Here is an 18909-nt window from a genome sequence, read left to right as displayed (position 1 = left end):
CTCTCTCTCTCTCTCTCTCTCTCTCTCTCTCTCTCTCTCTCTCTCTCTCTCTCTCTCTCTCTCTCTCTCTCTCTCTCTCTTTCCTTCTCTCTCTCTCTCTCTCTCTCTCTATTTTGTTCCTTTGATTTATCCTCTCAAGCCTTGTGCAAGGAATGTGATTCGACTAGTATTTGTGCTTTTACTAGCAGCTAGCTAGCACACGTAGCATTCGTATAGTACCAGTGCCAGCAGTAGCAGTTGCAGCGGCAGCTACAGTACTTCGGCTTGCACTAGTACGTTAGTACTTAAGTCGCAGTAGCAGTATACTTACAGTAGCACTTAGTATAGGGGTCAGTATGATCGAGACACACGATTGGTATAGATTTATACTTCCGCGTGCTCTCTTGTTTCGTTGCCTATTGTTCACGTCTATATATTGTTGCCATTCGGCGGAAGTACGGAACGAGGCCTCGCGGAAGCTGGTCACGGTATCACGGAACGCGCTATTGTCTCGCTGTTTCCGGCTCCTTGGTTTACTTCCGACTGAATGCACAATCGCCGATGATCGCCCTGTGTGACTGCTGGCGCGCTCCGCGGCTGCTGAACACTTTCAATGCAACAGCATTTTACAGGGCCGCGAGCGCCCGTCGTTTGGTGATGACGCAAAACACCCGGCGTGCCCGATCCCTGCAGGGACACTGTCAAATAATTTACACCCTTAAAGAACGGCTATAAATTGATCTATACCTCTCAGCCTTACACGCTCTCTGGGTGCAAGTGCGCGAGTTGTAGATCAATTTACGCCTCTTTTGTGGTTTTAAAGGTGTAAATTATTTTGCGGTGTATAATGTCGCCAAAGGCAAGGGTGTTGGGGCGGACCGTTATGCCAGCGCACGATAATGTGGGTGTGTGCGTCGCCGCAGGGGGTATAATGCGACAGGGATACTGACAACGTCGAAATAATCGGGGTGGTGAATTCACGCTTTGAGAGTCCGAACTGCAGCAGTCGGTTTGCTGTTGCCTTAGCGGGGGCCGAGCTACATGTATACTGACAGTGGTGCGTATACCAACCACTGTGGTGTACATAGAAATTGGCGGTCGAAACAACATTGAGTGAGTGAGTGAGTGAGTGAGTGAGTGAGTGAGTGTGTGTGTGTGTGTGTGTGTGTGTGTGTGTGTGTGTGTGTGTGTGTGTGTGTGTGAGAGAGAGAGAGAGAGAGAGAGAGAGAGAGAGAGAGAGAGAGAGAGAGAGAGAGAGAGAGAGAGAGAGTTTATTCACTGGTAGTCGGACACAGGCAGCGTTCCAACACTCGCCGCATACTGTATAGACGGCTAAACAGACAGCTATAATCCGAGGAAGCGACCAAGGCCGCTATCTTGTACACGTTCGAAAAGCCGACGTTCGATTTCGCCTCGCGCGATTGTCCAGGCCGCGCCGATATCGCGGCCTAGGCCAATCTAGTCCAATCGCGTGAGGCGAAATCGAACGTCGGCTTTTCGAACGTGTACAAGATAGCGGCCCAAGTCTCTATCGAATTACCCCGAAGCCGACGGGAACGGGTCGCGATGGTAGCGCCGAAGCCAAAACCCATAGAGGATATAGTACTTTTCCGCGTCCAAACAAGATGGCGACTGAGCGCAACTTCGAAACTCGCCGAGATGGTCGCGCCTGCGCGCAACAGAAACGTAGTCACGCGTCTTTGGGACAGCGCGCGCAAAGTTCGGTGTGAGACTTCTGCGGCCGCACCACTTGGGTATACAGCTTCCGCAGCGTTACCTCTACGTGTGGAACGAGAGTGCAGTAGTCTTTTTTTTTTTTTTTTTGTAGGAAACTCAATGGCTGCTCAACGAGTATGGCGGAAGAAGGCTTTCAGAACGGCGAGCGGATGCGATCCCGTCCAACGTGCGTGATGCGGCGTCAAGCGTAGAAGGCAGAGAGAGAGGGAGAGAGAGAGAAGAGAGAGAGAGATGAAAGGCAGAAGGGGATGGGGCAGTAAAGAAGCGTGGCTGGGGCGCGTGGGAAAAAACCTCCGCACGCTCCGTTATTAAACGCAAGCGCACAACCGCGGCTTCTGCTGCCGTGACGCTTCAGCGGTGCGCTGGTTCGCCGCCGCGGTGATGGGAGGGTTGCGTTCCGCATACGTGGCTCGAGGGAGCGACTGGCGGGCTGGGAAAGGGAGAGAGTTTGGGCGAGAACGTTCCGAACCGACGGCGGCGTCTTTTTTGTTCCTGTTTGCCCAGCGTGCCCTCCGCCAGCGACGGCGCACTTTTTCCTCTTTTCTCCTTTCGTGGTAATTTTGTTTTCCTTGATCACGTTTCTATTTTCTTTTTGTCTCCACTCGTCTGTCACTCACCGCTGCCTACTATTTATTAGACGCAACTCGCTACATAGGAGATGCGTGCAGGTGGAACTGTAGTACGCTTGCGCGATGAATGGTGCGGGGCGTATACGTAGTTACATCGTGGCTAGAAGAGCGACACCGCTGCAATGTTGCGTAATGTTAACGTCCTCCCGTGCATGCATGGCTGTGTACAGACAACGTGTTGCACTAGGGTCTGAAGGCGCGAGCTGGTTAGCATAAGGCAACGTCTCCGAAGGGAACAGTGTCAGAGACTCGGTAAGCAAGTAGCAACCCATGCACATGCACACACATCGAGTGCTGTGTGCATCGTTGTGTCACCGTTCGCCATTAGTCAAGCAGCCTTCAACAACTCTAGTTGAAGACATAAGAAACAACACTCACCGTCCCCATATACCCAACTTTATATACATCGCATCTCTGTTAATGTTATACTAGTATTTCCACTGCGTACGTATTTGTACCATGCATGCAATGTACGATTTCGTGCAACAGCTGGACGCATGTATTTGTCGACGGAATGGCTGAATCAATAGTATAATCACCATGCTTATGCTCAACGACCCATTCTCATCTGCTCATATTTGAGTTCTGACCTGCTAAGAGCGTATATTTGTGCATGTATCTGCCTTGAAGGAGAGGCGGTGATGAGCGGCAAGTACCCAAAACTGGGGGGTGTGGGCCAATAATCGGGTGCTTCTACAGGAGACGCACAGGTAATAACCGCAGGAATGAAGCTGTGAGCTAGAAACGGTAAAAACTGGGAAGAAGAGAACAGTGTGGTATTGAGTAATCAGAGCAGGTGCAGGAACAACTGCATGTAAAATACGTGGAAAGAAGATTTATTGAACAGTTCGGACCCAGATAAAATTTCCGAGAAGTATAACAGAGACACAATGGAAAGAAAAAAAGAACGTTAACGGGGTAAACCTTTATCTTCAAGCTCAAGGGAAATCGCATACACCGTCAAACACATCTCCCGTCGCCAAAACTTATGGTGCCGAGGCGCTCAAGGTCGAGTAATACCAATACACTTAAGATTCTAATCAGGGTTTAAAGAAGTGGAACAGCCTTTGTCATTGAATGTCAAATCAATAACAAAGTCAATAGAACACAAAGCGCCGACCAAGGTAAAATATATATCGAAATAAAAAGAAGGCGTTCAGATTGTCCACAAGGTTCCCCGTCGGGTAGCCGAAACGTCTTTTATTTGAATACCTTGGTCGGCGCTGCGTGTTTTATTGACTGTGCTCTTCCCGTCAGACCCTCGATTTCATAAATCAATAACGGGCATGCTCTCCACCACGTAAGCATGCATACAAACACAAGTTTCATCCTCGCGCAAATGGCATTTAGGTCTTCCGAGAGAAGAAGCCTTCTCAGAACGATCCATATACCGATACCATGTAACTCCCACAAATGGCCAGCTTTACGTAAGACGACAGTGATCCCGACGACGCAGAATGCCTTTAAATGCCACCGAGAGCACGACAGGAAAGAGAAGTGCGAAATTCCTCCCCCCCTCCCTCTTCGAGTTTTGCGGGCAGGCATCCAGAGGCCATTTATTTAATCCAGCCTTGCCAGCGGCTCATAATCCCTCGCTCTCCAAGCCGCATCGAGGCGCATTCTTGGCGGCTTAGACATCCAGATTGAGAGAGAGAGAGAGAGAAGGAGGAGGAGGAGGGGGAGGAAGGTGAGAACGAGAAATGTCGGTCAGCAGCTCACCAGAAGCTGTGCATTCATGCCGACACAAAAGCGACCTGAAGGGCGGCATGCGTCTACAGAGGGTGCGCGCTTGGGCTGGCGAACAGCAAGAATATACAGGCTGTGGCGGGATTCCGGTGGGAATTAACAGCGCCCAATAAACAAAAGCAACAAAAGCAAACGAAAAATAAAGACGCGTGGCGGCTCTTGCACAAGCCGTCGTCGTCGACCCCCCGGCACCAGTTTGCCGAGCCGCGCCCTCGTCCTTAGAAGTCTCCACGAACGCCTCTTGTCAACGGCATCGCTCTCGTCAGCGGTCTTTGGCTGACAGAATTAAGTCACCCCGCTCCCTCGCACGTACTCGCGTTAACGAATATACGCTTAAAGGAAACCGAAGGGCACGCAGAACCGAGATCGACGTCGGAACGGAAAATGATAGGTTGAACGTTAAGAGATAGGGAGACAGCGGTGAAGGTAAGGTAGCTAGATCCTGCTACCTTATATCTCAAGTGGAGATACGGATGAAGAAATGTAGTTGGGCAGGCCGGTGGCCGTCTTTATAGCAGACGACACAGATGTTTAGTGACCAGCGAAATGCGGTCGACGCTGGCAACGAGATGAATCATGTGGTGTGATGAAATTAGGAAAGTATACACATATACGAATATAGCGCAGGACAGCGATAAACTAACATCGCGTGTCAGTGAATCTAATGGCATTCAAAGAACTTGTAAAGAAGCATCTAAGCGTTGCTGCTAGCATAAGCGAACTTCATCGACGATAAGTCGTCGAGCTAATCATCACTTCCACACCCGGTTATATTCTTCCATTATAGCTTTAACGCCGGCTTTAATCCGCTTTGTAGCACGACCAGAGCGCTCTCAAGCCACCACCGCGCGAATATGCCGTAAGTATAGGCGTATATAGCTATACATAGTATGCACGTGACGTCACATCCGCTGCTGTCGTCTGCTTCCGCTACCTCCCGCCATCTTGGGGAACCTTATCGACAGGCGCGCACATAGGCCTATAGGTTCCCCAATATGGCGCCGCCATAAACCGGAAGTCGCGGAGTATCATTGAATGACGTATACGTGCATACTATGTATATGCTAAAGTGTGGCACATGCAGACGATATGAGCGCGTCATATATGTCATACTCGTATATATCGTACGCCGTAGTCTCCGTCCCGTCTTTTCGCGCTGCCCCCAAGTATTCTCGTACATGTAGCCAATGCCGACGATAAAAAGATGCGGCAGCGGAAACAAGTATAAGTATAAAGCCGTCCCAATCAGTGCCCTCGGTGTTTATGGTACCATCTGGGTCGGACTCGAGTGCTCCCGAGGCGAAAAAGAAAGCAGAAAAGTGCCCAAGGACGGTGGCTACGTACACACCCCAGGCGAAGCGGAAGCGTTCCGTCCTTTCAAGGCTCCGACGTTGTCAGTGTTTGCTGCTCGATTGTTCCGCGGAACGCCCGCGTCGTAAAGATAGTTAAGAACGCCAGTCGCGGAAGGCCTCGCTCGCCAAAAAGGGCGGCGAAAGACAAGCGAGCGTTCGGGTCGAGCTCGGTTTTCACGCGTGAGAAGAGCCGGGCGAAATAATCGCCGCGAAGTTGACACGTACTGCACCGCCATATATCACCCGAGACCACCGTTAACAGCAGCTCTGCCCGACATGTTTCAACAGAGCAAGCCGAAGCAGACGAAGGACGGACAGAAAGGCGTCTGCTTCGATCGTCTGCTTCTGCGCGCTGTTCAAACCACATATGGATATATCGCCAACTAGCCCGTTCCCACAGTTTACCAAGTCCTCGGTCATGTGTCGCCCCTTCCTCCGACGTCGGCTGCGCGACTTTAGAGAGATATCACTACAAACTTCACGATAGTGACTCAGTATGCGGTCACGTGTTGAGTGCTTTGACACGCGCCTTCTGCTCGAGTCCGCGAGAAGCGTTTCAGAGTCAGAAAGTTATATGCGAGTTTGTAAACTGCTTCGTGGCTCCTAACACACCGAAAAAGAAATGTGGAGGCTTGGGGGTAGGGGGACGGACTGCATTGGAAAACGTGCCAAAACCACGAGACACGGGGGGAACCCGAATCAATTCGGACCACATGGCGGTACCATACACCTGGTTCTTTAGCCTGTACCTCAATAGGCACGGTACGCGAACCTTTTCGCATTTAGTCTCCCATTAAACCCGCCGTAGTTGCTCAGTGGCTATGGTGTTAGGCTGCTGAGCACGAGGTCCCGGGATCGAATCCCGGCCACGGCGGCCGCATTTCGATGGGGGCGAAATGCGAAAACACCCGTGTACTTAGATTTAGGTGCACGTTAAAGAACCCCAGGTGGTCAAAATTTCCGGAGTCCTCCACTACGGCGTGCCTCATAATCAGAAAGTGGTTTTGGCACGTAAAACCATAACTACAAAAAAAAAGTCTCCCATTGACATGCGGCCGCCGTGGCCGGGGTCGAACCCTCGAGCTGAGTAGCGCATTGCCATAAGTAGACGCTGCTGGGCTACAGCAGCGAGCCTGTGCATGGTAGTTATCTCTACAAGGTATACCTTGTCCCACAACGATAATCGTCATCTGTCTTGCCCGCATTTCCTTTCTTAAACGCTGCGAACCCGCTATTTAAAAGTCACGAAGGACATGCGCGTTATCAGCGTGACAGAGCATTCTCGACAGGAAAGTAGCGGGCGCAGCGTTTTCAAGAAAGGAAACGCAAGCAAGGCAGGTGACGATTATCGTTGTGTGGCAAGATACGACCGAAAGGGTGTTACTTTGCTTAAGAGTGTACTTCCAAGTCACGAACGGCTTGGGCGTTATCAGTGTGACAGCATTCTCGACAGGAAAGTAGCGAGCGCCGAGTTTCCAAGAAAGGAAACGCAAGCAAGACAGATGACGATTATTGTTCTGGGACAAGTATGCACCCCAAAGCGTGCAACCGTTTTAAGAGCGACGGTGCTCTTCACCGGACGTTCTGCAGCAAGGCCCTGAATGGGACCAGCGCTGCCTCCTGAAACGCTGGAGAGAAAACCTACTGCACGGCTGCGATCCGTTGTCCAGACGACGACTCCTGCCTTTCATGAAACATCTAGAGCGACACAAGTCCATTTAACGGAGGCAATGGCAGGGCATGCTTCATGACGGCCGACGTAGCTCTTGTAAAATTAGATTTGGATAGTTTGTAGACAATTTTGTGGGATCTCTCGTTTGAGCTACAGCAAACAATATCGATAAAAAGTGTAAGGCAATAATACTGTCTATTAGACTACAGAAATTTGTGTAGAGGCATCCAATACACGACAATTGACGAAAAGTGAGACAACAGATCCTTACACTGTTGTAGACGTGTCTATAAGATTTGTCTCTAGACAATATTCTATAGAAACTCCAAGGTCGTAAGTCCTTAGACTGTCTATAGACTAGTCTGTAATATTTGTCTATGCACGGTGCATGAAATTTGTTCAGAGATACCATATTAACCTTATAGACAAATGTGAACGGACTTTCTATAGACTGTCGAAAGAAAGTTTACGAGATCGTCGCCTTAGCGCCGACTTATGTTCAAACCGCACACCGCACCGCACCGCACGCGTGCGGTCGTACGAAAAACTGCCCGTCTCGCGCACAGGGGCACAAGTTTCGGTTTACGCTGCTCTGTGCGGAGTCCACTGCAAACCGAAATTTATGGATGCCTATCGAGTGTAGAGTCGAGACTGGCGCTTCTCTTTACTATAGCTGTTGGTTCATTATAACGAGGTTCTACTATAACTCTCTCTCTCTCTCTCTCTCTCTCTCTCTCTCTATATATATATATATATATATATATATATATATATATATATATATATATATATATATCCCTCCAACCTCCGTATACACACTATCGCGCGCCAGACTTCTACGTCAGAAATACGCAAAATCTACGGGGAAGCAAAACCTTTGCAGCAAAAATCTACGGGGGAAGCCGGCGCAGCTCCGCGACCCGGTCACGTTGTCATCCCAATGCACGGCGACGGTATAATGAAACGCGACAACACGCCGCCGCCATTTCTCTTTTTCTCGTATACACCGCCCTCGCGCACATGCTGTCTTTATTTATTTGCGACGTCAGTAGCGCGCGAGTGCCTTTATATTCGCAAGCCCCGCTGTTGCCTATAGGATCGGCCCACCTGGCACACACACGCACGCCGTCCGCGCCGACCTAACCTTTCAGACGCCCGCGTATTCTCGGCACGTACTTGACCCACAAGCGTTGCGGACAAGACGACGCGGCGAGGCGCGAGAACGGTGCAAAACGCGCCTGCATGTGGCAGAGGCGCGGCGCCGCGCGCGCGAGATACCGAAGTGTAGGAAGCGCGTGCGAGCTAGAACGTCTGCCGGCCGGAAAGCTGCGACGCCTGTTTTTTGACGGTTTCATGCACCGTGGCCTCCGAGATCACCCCCGCGCGAGAAACGCGCGCGGGAGTGATGTCGGAGGCCATGCATGTACAGCTGCAGAACTTTTTGGTTTTTTTTTTTACTCGCTTTGTGACAGCAGCAGTGTGTTTGGGAGGGGCCCCAGATTTGCAACTTCCTGTCCTGCATGTTTGGCCGTCAAAGTGTTAGCCAAGAGACAAATAAGTACTTTGGCGCACAGTATATACTGTAGGCACACATCCTTGATGTGTTCAGATGTAACGAACGTGCGCCAGGTGTAGAGCTCATGTGTGGGCTTCTTTTTTGTTGTAGTTGCTGTTGAACTTGACAATAAAATTCACTTTTCGAATTACGCTCCAACGCGTCAGCAGAACTGGTGCCAGCTGGTGAGTTCTCTAAATCTGCAGGCTATTTTAACTTGTGTTGTTCCAGAGGGCTTAACCGGAAGTCCTCCGGGAACTCTCTTTGTAAGCATAAAAAGGAATTACAAACAAGCTCCTTCCAAGAAGCCCTTTACATTTGAAATAGATCCGAGCATACAATGCTCTGCTGAAGTATGCGCTAGGCTAATCGCAAAACAAAAGCTAGTTATCTCAAGCTAAAACGTTAGCTATGGCTCAGCAACGATATCACCATCACCCATATAGGTTGAACTACACGTTCAGGTTGCACCCTGTGATCAGTGACACACAACACCGATCTGTAGGGAAAGAAAAAAGAAAGAAAAACAGTTGTTTTAAACGCGCTAAAGCATTTGATGTTAGGCGAATAAGGGAATCGAATCGGATGGCCCATCTGTGCAAATTGTGTTTCAGTTGGACAAGGCACATATGAGCTTGTAATTTTCACGTTGTCAGCAACTACGTATTTGCACTGGGACCAAACCAGGCTCACAACACATGGCGCCCCCCCGCCCCCCCCCCCAAAAAAAAGAAAGAAAAAGAAAACGTAGTGCTATAAATAACCACATTCTAAAGCATGCTAAACGCTCTCTTGGGTAGGAACTGGAGTGGGTTCTTGATATTTTTTTTCTTGTTCTACGCAAACAATAGCAGATGTTATCAGTGAACAGCAGACGACAGCGGCAGTCGAATTTATATTAGTACTTGTCTAAGGCGCAAGCTCATCGGGCAGGAGATGAACGAATAATTCTTTTTCTTCTAGCACAATTGACACGTTGAAACAGTGCGTGGTTCTCCGTGTTGCTAAAGCGTCCTGCTTTCAACAACGCCTTTTGTTAACTTGATAAGCTGCTCCATAGCTGCTCCATAGTTAGCAGGTTTGGAATAAACTCCACGTGGTTTCTCAGTGGTTTAGCTGGTTCATTGTTTCAAAGCAAAGTGCGGGTTGCTACCGGAGATACGTCGCTGTGTGAAGCACAATGTCGACCACCTAAGATTATCCTTGAAGAAGGAACCAAAACAGAGTATTGCGAGTGTTCTTGCAATGCAATCGTTTCCCATCGGAATGCTCCAAATTCCTTCTCAGTAATATTTGTAGGACGCTAGTGGTGGACGTCGTGCTGTTTAAGCGATGGAATCAGCGCGTCGCGACTTCACTCTCAAAAATCATTATAATTCTTACTGTGAGTTCATGCTAAAGTATAGCGTTTAAAAAGGCGTATGCCTGAAATGAAGTTTCGACAGTCTTAGAGCAAACTCTGCGATCAGTCCCAGTTCCAAAGAATTATTTAGGCGAAAGTTATGGAGGGAGCTTGAGCGACAAAGTGCGCTTTTGTGAGATTGCAGGGAAACTTCATTGTCAAAGTGCGGAATCTATGCAAGAATTGACAGTATTTATTGAGAAGCGGATCCGACACTCAATTCGAAATGGAATTGGTGTGGGTCCCACCGCTGGAACGGATCACATTTATTCTTCCGTGTAGAGTAGCAGACGATACCAGACGATATAAGTCAACGTCAGAGAACAGCAGACGCCGAGTTCACTTTACGCATTTGGCTACGCCTTAAATGCAAATGATATCAGTCAACAGCAGACGACAGTGGACGCCGATTTCACGTTACTCATTTGTCGAAGGCAAACTGTATCGTAAAGCGAGAGGTATACGGAGCATTTCATTCTTCCATGCAGACGATACGATACCAGACGATATCGTATCCCTAAGCTATGGCAAACAATACCTTGCTTCTGTCCAGCTACGTGGCATTTAAATATTTTTAAATCTCAGTGGACGATAGTCGGGGCACCGCTGAGTAACTTGCGCACTATATGCTTCTGAGAACAGCCTCTATTTTAAGGTGTCGAACCCGGGGTCGTCCTCGTGTCCGGGTGGAGGAACGCCGCCCCTATACCGCCGCGCCATCACTCATGTCAGAGCGCCCATCAATCCCGCTTATTGTTTTTCCCTCCCACAGCTTACAAAAGCGGCGTGCGGTGACCCACTTGCGAGTCCGCCGCGTCCGGCGTGGTACGAAAGCGCCTTGTGACTCTTTTATGGACTGTCGCGGACGTCCCCCACGGACAAGGACGTTCCTATTCCTCACGCCTATCGGTCCACACGCGCATTACACGAGTAGTGTCCGTTTCTTATCGAAGTCTTTGTCGGCACAGCCGCCGTCATATATTTAACCCTGTAATGCCCAATGCATCGTATATATGTCACCCTGAGTTTGATATGCCTCAATATGGTGGTATATGCGCGGGCCCCAAGGTTAACGCAACATCCGTGATAGCACTTTCTTTATATGTTGAAGGAACGCTCCACTTGTGGAAGGTTCGGACAATCAGCAACAGTTGAACCTTGTTATAACAGTCGCATCTGACACGATAAGTTACCTTTGTTATATGCGATATTCGTTATAAGCATATATTCGCCACAGTTTTATAAGCGGCAAACGTTTTATATCTACTTCGTTATATCCGTCAATTCCTTATATCCATGTTGGTTATATTGATTTCCGAGTTCACTATTATTTACTATACCAATTACGTTATAACTCGCATACTCTTTCGCTTCACTGTTCTTTTGTACGAATTTGCACTATCCGTGGCCAGAAATATAGGTGAAAAACTACGTTGTTCCAGTTTTCGTTGATGTGGGAATGTGTTCAGACATTACAAGGTAAACCCGAACAGTAAAGACAGACGTACTGGAGAATGAACGCAAAAAAGAAAAAAAAACGAAGTCAGCGAAAGTATAATCTCACTACTGACATTCAGGCGGTTTCCACTAGTGCTCTTTTTTTTTTTTTTGCATTAAAGCGAAGTTCCAAGCGTCCCAAATCCCAGGAAAGATATAGAGGTAAGCTTGAGAGCTTCCTAAATATGTTCTTTTACAATACTCCTTTCTACGAACCAGTTTCGGCACGTAATCAAGAGCTGGATGCTTCATGACGTCACAAGACAGTCTCCCTCTCTCTCTCTCTCTCTCTCTCTCTCTCTCTCTCTCTCTATTCTTCCGCCCGTGAGTGCAGCGCGTAGGAACGCGCGCAGCACCATGTCTTTTCCTTTTTTTAATCAGCAATGACATTGCGCCTTCTTTCTGCAGACGTCACCAAAGTTTGTTGCCTGTCATGATGCAGCCATGATGTTGATGACGTCAGGTCCGGCATTTCGAAACTATAACATTGATGTCCAATTGAAACATTTGTTTCCAAACTTTCGTACCTGTTGAGTGGGAGACGTGTGGTAAATCTCCTACAACTTCTGCACAACGCGTGATGTACTCCTTTAAAGAAAAATTCGCTTTAGCCGATTCCCATTGAAAGAGCCGCTGCTCTTTATGCCAAGGTGCGGGCACGCTTTTATCTCCACGAATAAAGTCCTCGTAGATACCTACAGACGTACTCAGACTTACGGTCAATTTTCTTTCTTTTTACCGCGGCAGAGCATCTACTTATATCTGTTTGCGCTGCTTCTCTCCACACTCACGCCCCGTCCCTTAAGCTTAACGACATTCCTTGCGGACAAGGACCGTCGCAACCCTTTGTGTCGCCGCCTTGAAGAGCTGTCGTCTGCTTCCTTCGTGGTCGTCATTGACGGGTACTACAGCTCTGCAGGGGTGCCTCGTACTTAATAGCGGCACGTAAGGCATCACCACCGGCCGAACGTTTCTAAATCAACGTATCACCTCTCTGACCTCTTGCAAACAGCCTGCAACAAAACAGTTTGCCAGCACTAAAAGCGAAACGACCTGGCGTCCCATAGGAAGGCAGTGCCTCAGATAAGCGAATTCGTAAAGTTTACAGACAGTCCGCACACATCTTGGCGACAGGTGTGGCTTCTCATAAACATTTCTCCATTTGTGTGCATAATGCCTGTACATTTTTTATAGACAAAACTCATCTACGCGTATGTTTGATTTGGTCCACCGTGGCGTATAAACTGCCGACCAGACTGCGCAGGTAGTCTATATGCATACATTGGTTAAAAGAAATGAAAGTGTGAAGGCTTAAATTCAGAGGCTGTAATCAATTTTCCATAGACTTTACGGTATAACCCCTATATAGACTGCGGAATTGAAGTGTCGCGATTGTACCGCCAGGAAGAAAGGATGACGCAGCAAGGCACGTACGTTGAACACGGCGCCGACGAGGAGCTGCGCTGTGTTAAGAGGCCAGTTTTGAGAGAATCGAATTCCCGTGGTAAACGTCGTACCAGGAGAGGGGTCCGCGTTTTGAAAGCCCAGTCATCAGTTCGCTTCCGCAAAGTCCTTATTCGCGTCCCATATTTCTTTCGAGGAGTGTCCCAGGAGGGACAACGGAGTTACATTTAAACTAACTCTTGCGCTCAGAACTCATGTATGTATGTATGTATGTATGTATGTATGTATGTATGTATGTATGTATGTATGTATGTATGTATGTATGTATGTATGTATGTATGTATGTATGTATGTATGTATGTATGTATGTATGTATGTATGTATGTATGTATGTATGTATGTATGTATGTATGTATGTACGTATGTATGTATGTATGTATGTATGTACGCAAAAAGTGAAATTGTCAAGTGCCGCAAGCTGACTACGCGGCGTACCAGCGGTCACGCGGCCTGTCGTTTTTTTTTTTCATTTAATTATCGTGGGCTTTACAGCTACGCTGTAAGTGTCACGTAGCTTCTTGCCTGCTGTCGGCACCAAGATAACCTAAACTGTCAAGTGCAGGTCAACTGTCCTTCACATTGATTAATTTTCACCACTTCCATACATACAGGTACATTAATGTGTCTGTTAATGGGACGGTGGCGACCTCACGTCGATTTCAACCTAGCTTTACTGTCTGTTGAACCCTACATTATTATTATTTTCCCCCTTGTGACGTGAGCAGAGAAAGTTAAAGAGTTAGAGTGCATTGAGACTTGAAACTGTGGATTTTGTGCGCCTATTTGACAATACTGATGACGCAGTTCGTAATATTCGCTTACGCTGGCTGTTATTCAATCCAAATACCGCAAACATAGACGTCAATGCTTTTCTTTTTACGCCGTCCATCTTGTTATGTTAGATGAGACTGCAGCGTACATGCAATGTAGCCTTCGCTGAGTAGGGTATAATTGAACGCGTGCACAGTAGTGCAGTATGGCCTGACGTTCTGTGCTAAAGCTGTACCGATACATTAATATTGTTATGTTGATACAACACACCCGTATAGACTTATAACACCGGCACACAGCACAAGATCTTAGAAAATCTTAAATTATATTCTGGGGTTTTACGTGCCAAAACCACAGTAGGATCATGAGGTACGCCGTAGCGGGAGACACAGGATTTTTAATTTCGGCCATCTGGAGTTCTTTACAATACATCCAAAGCACAGCACACGGGCGTTCTACATTTTGTGCCCAGCGAAATGCTGCCGGGATTCGATCCCGCGACCTCGGGCTTAGCAGCGATACGCCAAAGCCACTCACTATACCGCGCCCTTAGAAAAGGTCGTAATAATAGATGTGTTGTCACTCTGCTGACACTTTGTTGCCTTCAACAGAGAGGGATTGTGTTGAGATGCAACACCTTGCTAAGGGCATTTCTCAATTTGTGTGCATAATGTCTGTACACTTTTTATAGACAAACTCATCATGCCGAGCAGACTGCGCGCGTAGTCGGCTAGCAAACCAGACTATTGACTGGTTAACATCCCTGCCTCCCTGTATTCTTTTCTCTCTCTCTCTCTCTCTCTTGCTAAGGGCGATGCATGAGCGAACACAAAGAAGGGAACGCCAGATTCCCGTCATAATGCGCAGGCAGTGCAACTTTTCTTATTTCTGCGTTGAAATAAACTAAGTTCCTTGAAGTTTCATTCTACGACTTAAATATTCATGTCGCAAATAGCAGCGATCGAAATTGCGCATTGCACACTTGCACAAATCGGTGTTGAACAGAGCGTCAGCTTTCAGATTGGTGCAGTCTGTACCTGTTTCTACTAACGTTTACAGATGCACATATTATATCAGTGTGTTAAAGTCTGGAATCAAGTAAGCAAAAGAACACGCAAGAAAAACAAATGCAGGGCTCTAACAAGAACATCTACACGTAAGCTCGCAATTAATCGGAAAGCACTCGGACGGAGAAGTCGCTGTGGCATTGTATTTTAACTAAGTACCAAAGTTACAGCTGCTCCTCCAGAAGTGTTAACAAAGGTAAAGAAAAAAAAAAAACATCGTCACGGCTAACAAAAGAATGACGCAACAAGTCCTGCTGCGAGGGCGCAGAGTGCTTGCGCAACGCAGCGGTCGAAGAGCGAGGCTCGGCCGATCGTGTCACGCAAAACGCGCTCGCTAACGACTCCGTCAGCGACGGTCTATATACACTAACGAGGGTAACACCGACCGTTAACGAAGGCTGAATGAAAATAACAGCCGTCTGGCGAAAGAAGGCCTAGCACTCCCCTAAGCCTGCTCGCAGTCAACAGGCCACGAGAGCTCCACAGACCGCGTAACAAAAGCAATCGCGCAGGCACTCTGGAGAAAGAAACAGCTGTCGTTTTTACCACACGAAGAGACCTCGCGTTTAAAAAACGCCACGGTTGCCGCGCCGCCCATTACGGCAGACGCGCATTGGAGGTGATGCAGCTGGCATGCCATGCCTGGCTACTTATGGCATTCAATTTGTGCTCGCTCGAGCGGGCATGTGTGCTTGCGTGTTCGGCGGCAAAGTTTGCGGGGACCGATGCGCTGGTTTTGTTGCTCCTGAAAATTTATCGGGTTGTCGAAGAGAATAACAGTGCGCAAAGGCGCCATGACGCGGATGGGCGTCCGGGTGGTCTATTCAGCTTAAGATTTCAGTATACCAAGCCCCACGTACCAAATTGCACTGCACCCTGTCTCTGTACCCGCCTGTAAGCTCCAAAACACAGTTCCCGACTTGACGGAAACGAGCACAATTCCTAACATGCACACTTCGCATAAGAAAACGCTCCAAGCATAGTTGACGTCGAGGAAATGCGCCAACGTAATTGGCCCCCAGTGCAATCATACAGTCTCCTTTGAGTCGGTATATCCCTTGTAAAAATCGTAGCTGAAAATCTTGTCTTCCTATTGAATATTCGTTGTAGGTAATTGACTTTACATTGATAAACAATTGAATATCCCGCGCGATTTCTGCAGGGGCCAGTGGCGTGTGTTGGTTAACTTGAACAGTTTATAACCACATTTTGAGGTGGTTAACGTGATAATAAGTGATAAGTGCGTAATTTCTGAAGTGTGCCACCACGAATGGCGCATCGCCGGAAAAAAGAAAATGATCGTTTAATTGGATAGTTTGTCTTCGTGACTGATTAAAAGCGGAGTGGATACAGACTGCTCGACAGGTGGTTGGTGTCACAGTGTGTAACAGCATTTGCCAGATAATAATAATAATAATAATAATAATAATAATAATAATAATAATAATAATAATAATAATAATAAAGCATGGTGATCTATCTGGTTTCTCTGTGCCTCACAGTGCGGATATCCACAAAGCGATTCGAAAGCTCTTTGCTTCCGCAAACGCTGCATCTGTGCAGTCATTAAACATTTAATTACAAAGTGGACTTCCGTTCGCACAGGTGTTTGAAAATATGTCACCGTAAACGAAAGATGTTTACAAGTCTTTCTGTAATCGCCGTTCTATACGGGACGCAGCGTTTCCTACAAAACAATAAAAAAAATTTACTAGAGGGAAATTAGGCTTGCATTGAATGATGGGATAGTTCGTAGATCTGCTTATAAACTTCATCCCAACTTCGGCAGGCGCTGTCACTTTGCAAATTGATCGTATATCTAACAGAATATCGTGTTATAAATGCAGCTATACACGACGATTATGCACGTGATTATTCATGCTTCTTTAGGAAAACATGATGGCTCGAGAATTTCGGTCACTAAAGACAGACGAAGCGTAATGAATAAAGCCTACCCATAATCCGCATGGCAGCTGAACGACGACAGAAACAAACGAATCTTTCATCTTAGTCGGCGCTGTTTCGGCGGCATATTACGTACAGTCGTCGGCGAGAAGCGTAGAGAGAGAACAATGGCAACAGGTGCTTGAGAGCTCGGAGTACAGGGCCGATTAGGCTGCACATCAGACGCTGACGTCATTGAGAAATCCGCGACCGTTATACGGGATTTTATCTGTCGCGCTAGCGCCAGCGTTTTGAATACATTGCGAACGTTTGAACACTGATGCAAAGGTGTGAATTCTACTCGAACGAATTACTGCGCGTTGTTATCCGCGCCCGCCATTTTCGACGACAAATTAAAAACACATTAAGGGTCACACGTTTGTACGTATACATGTTTATCTTAGTTCAAGAGGCATAAACCACACCAGGCCGGCGCATCTTCCGACACTTTAGATGAAAGTATTCGTTGAGAAACGACGCTGTTTGTACGAAACGTGTCGCACAACAGTCGACCGCTTTTCTTGACGCTTCGTCACAACGCGGCGCGGTCTGTCTCGCACGAACGCGCGCACACAACACAGAACATGCAGTCGCAAAACCAAACAGCTGTCATCGCAGAAGTCCAAACGGTTTGTGCAGTTAACGAAAAAATACAACGCAGGGACTTGTTCGTTACGCGCAAGCTGCAGCGTCTCTCTCCCACGCCTCTAAATGTCTCCACGGAAACAAAAGGAACTACCGTTACCGCACTTACGCGGCGACATCATCTCTTCATAAGGTCAGCCAATCGAAAGCGTTCGGTGACAGCGACATTTACACAGGCGTCACGAATGGTCTTCGTAACATGCGATGTGGAGGCGATCGGCTTGCATGCACAAAAGTGCACGCAAATAACACCCGTATAGAATTCGACGGGTTCGCAGCACGAGGAAACGGCGATTCGTCGCAGCTTCTTTTTTCGGCCCTCCGAGGACGCCCACGAAAGCCAAATAAAGAAAGACTCACCGGAGTAGTTGTCGAAAGCCGTGGGAACGTACTCCGTGGGGTAGCCGTTGGTGGTGTAGCTGACGACGAGGCTGGTCTTGCCCACCGCTCCGTCGCCCACGAGAACACACTTGACGGAGCAGACGCAGCTCGAACCGTCGCCGGCCGCAGCGGACCCGCCGTTGGCCAACGTCGCCTTCATCTCCGGTGTTAACAAGCTCGCCGACTGCTGGTCTCGCGCCAGTGGAGGCATCGCGGCCAATTTCCTGTGTGTGTGCACGACGGCGTCTCTCCTCCCCGCACGCGGCGAACCGCCGCGGCCAATTGCGGTCGGGCGGCCCCCGGTCGAAAAAAAAAACACCAATTCAGAGGACGCCGCACTCACGGCCCACTGACACTCCTCGGGGAACGCACAAAACACGGCTCGAGCGGGCACCACCGCCGCCGACGAGGCAGTGACACGCGCGATCGGCCGCCCAAAACAACGCGAGAACCTTGTCGAGCGGGGCGAGCGAAACGGCCGTGACTCCGGTTAGGCCTACGGCGCTCCTCGGCGCGCCGAAGACGACGGCCGTCGCCGCTGCTGCTTCGATGTCGGCGTGCGCCGGCGAAAGGGCCGCATGACAACACCGGCCGAGCGCGCCGGATCGTCAAGGGGGGACGTGTGGGTGCCGTCCGGTGGCGTAGAAGCAGGAAACAAGCGGCCGCCGGCGACGACCGGAAAGACGCGAACGTGACTTGACCACCGTAGAGGCAGACCAGAAGGAGCACTCCACCGTACCCGCCGACCGAGTCCTGCGCCGGTCAAAACAGACGACTGGGGGAGAGCAGCGTGGGAGCCGCTGTCGCAGCGCTCGAACAGCAGCTGCCGTCTTTTTGTCGTCTGCTGCCGCTGCGCGAAGTTGCGCGATGTGGCCGCCGTATAATTTGTGGCGCCGTCGTCGTGCCCCAGTGTGGCCAGGGTGGTACAGCCTTTTCCTTCCAAACTCGGAACAAACTGTCAGAATTAAAAGCAGGGTTATGTAAGTAAATTTGCTTGTGTTGTTATTGTAATTAGCCCAGTGATTGTTATCAATTCCTCTCACATATTGCCGTCTTTATATTGTTTCT

At 48.6% G+C, this 18909-nt stretch overlaps 1 protein-coding gene across 2 annotated transcripts in view; it reads right to left on the bottom strand.

Moving 5' to 3' along the window:
- Window positions 1–18693, bottom strand: part of LOC142588121 (cell division control protein 42 homolog) — a 123997-nt gene extending 105304 nt beyond the window's left edge. For both annotated transcript variants that reach the window (XR_012829669.1, XM_075699602.1), the window contains exon 1: window positions 17821–18693. Coding sequence is in view for 1 of the 2 variants with exons in the window: in XM_075699602.1 (XP_075555717.1) it covers window positions 17821–18052 (232 nt within the window). In the remaining variant the exon portion in view is untranslated. The remainder of the gene's footprint in view (window positions 1–17820) is intronic.
- Between the last annotated feature and the right edge of the window lie 216 nt (window positions 18694–18909).

The sequence above is a fragment of the Dermacentor variabilis genome, chromosome 7 (assembly GCF_050947875.1).
Source record: "Dermacentor variabilis isolate Ectoservices chromosome 7, ASM5094787v1, whole genome shotgun sequence".
In the NCBI taxonomy this organism is placed as follows: domain Eukaryota; kingdom Metazoa; phylum Arthropoda; class Arachnida; order Ixodida; family Ixodidae; genus Dermacentor; species Dermacentor variabilis.
Note: the sequence above shows the minus strand (reverse complement) of the source record. Positions and strands in the feature narration are given on the sequence as shown.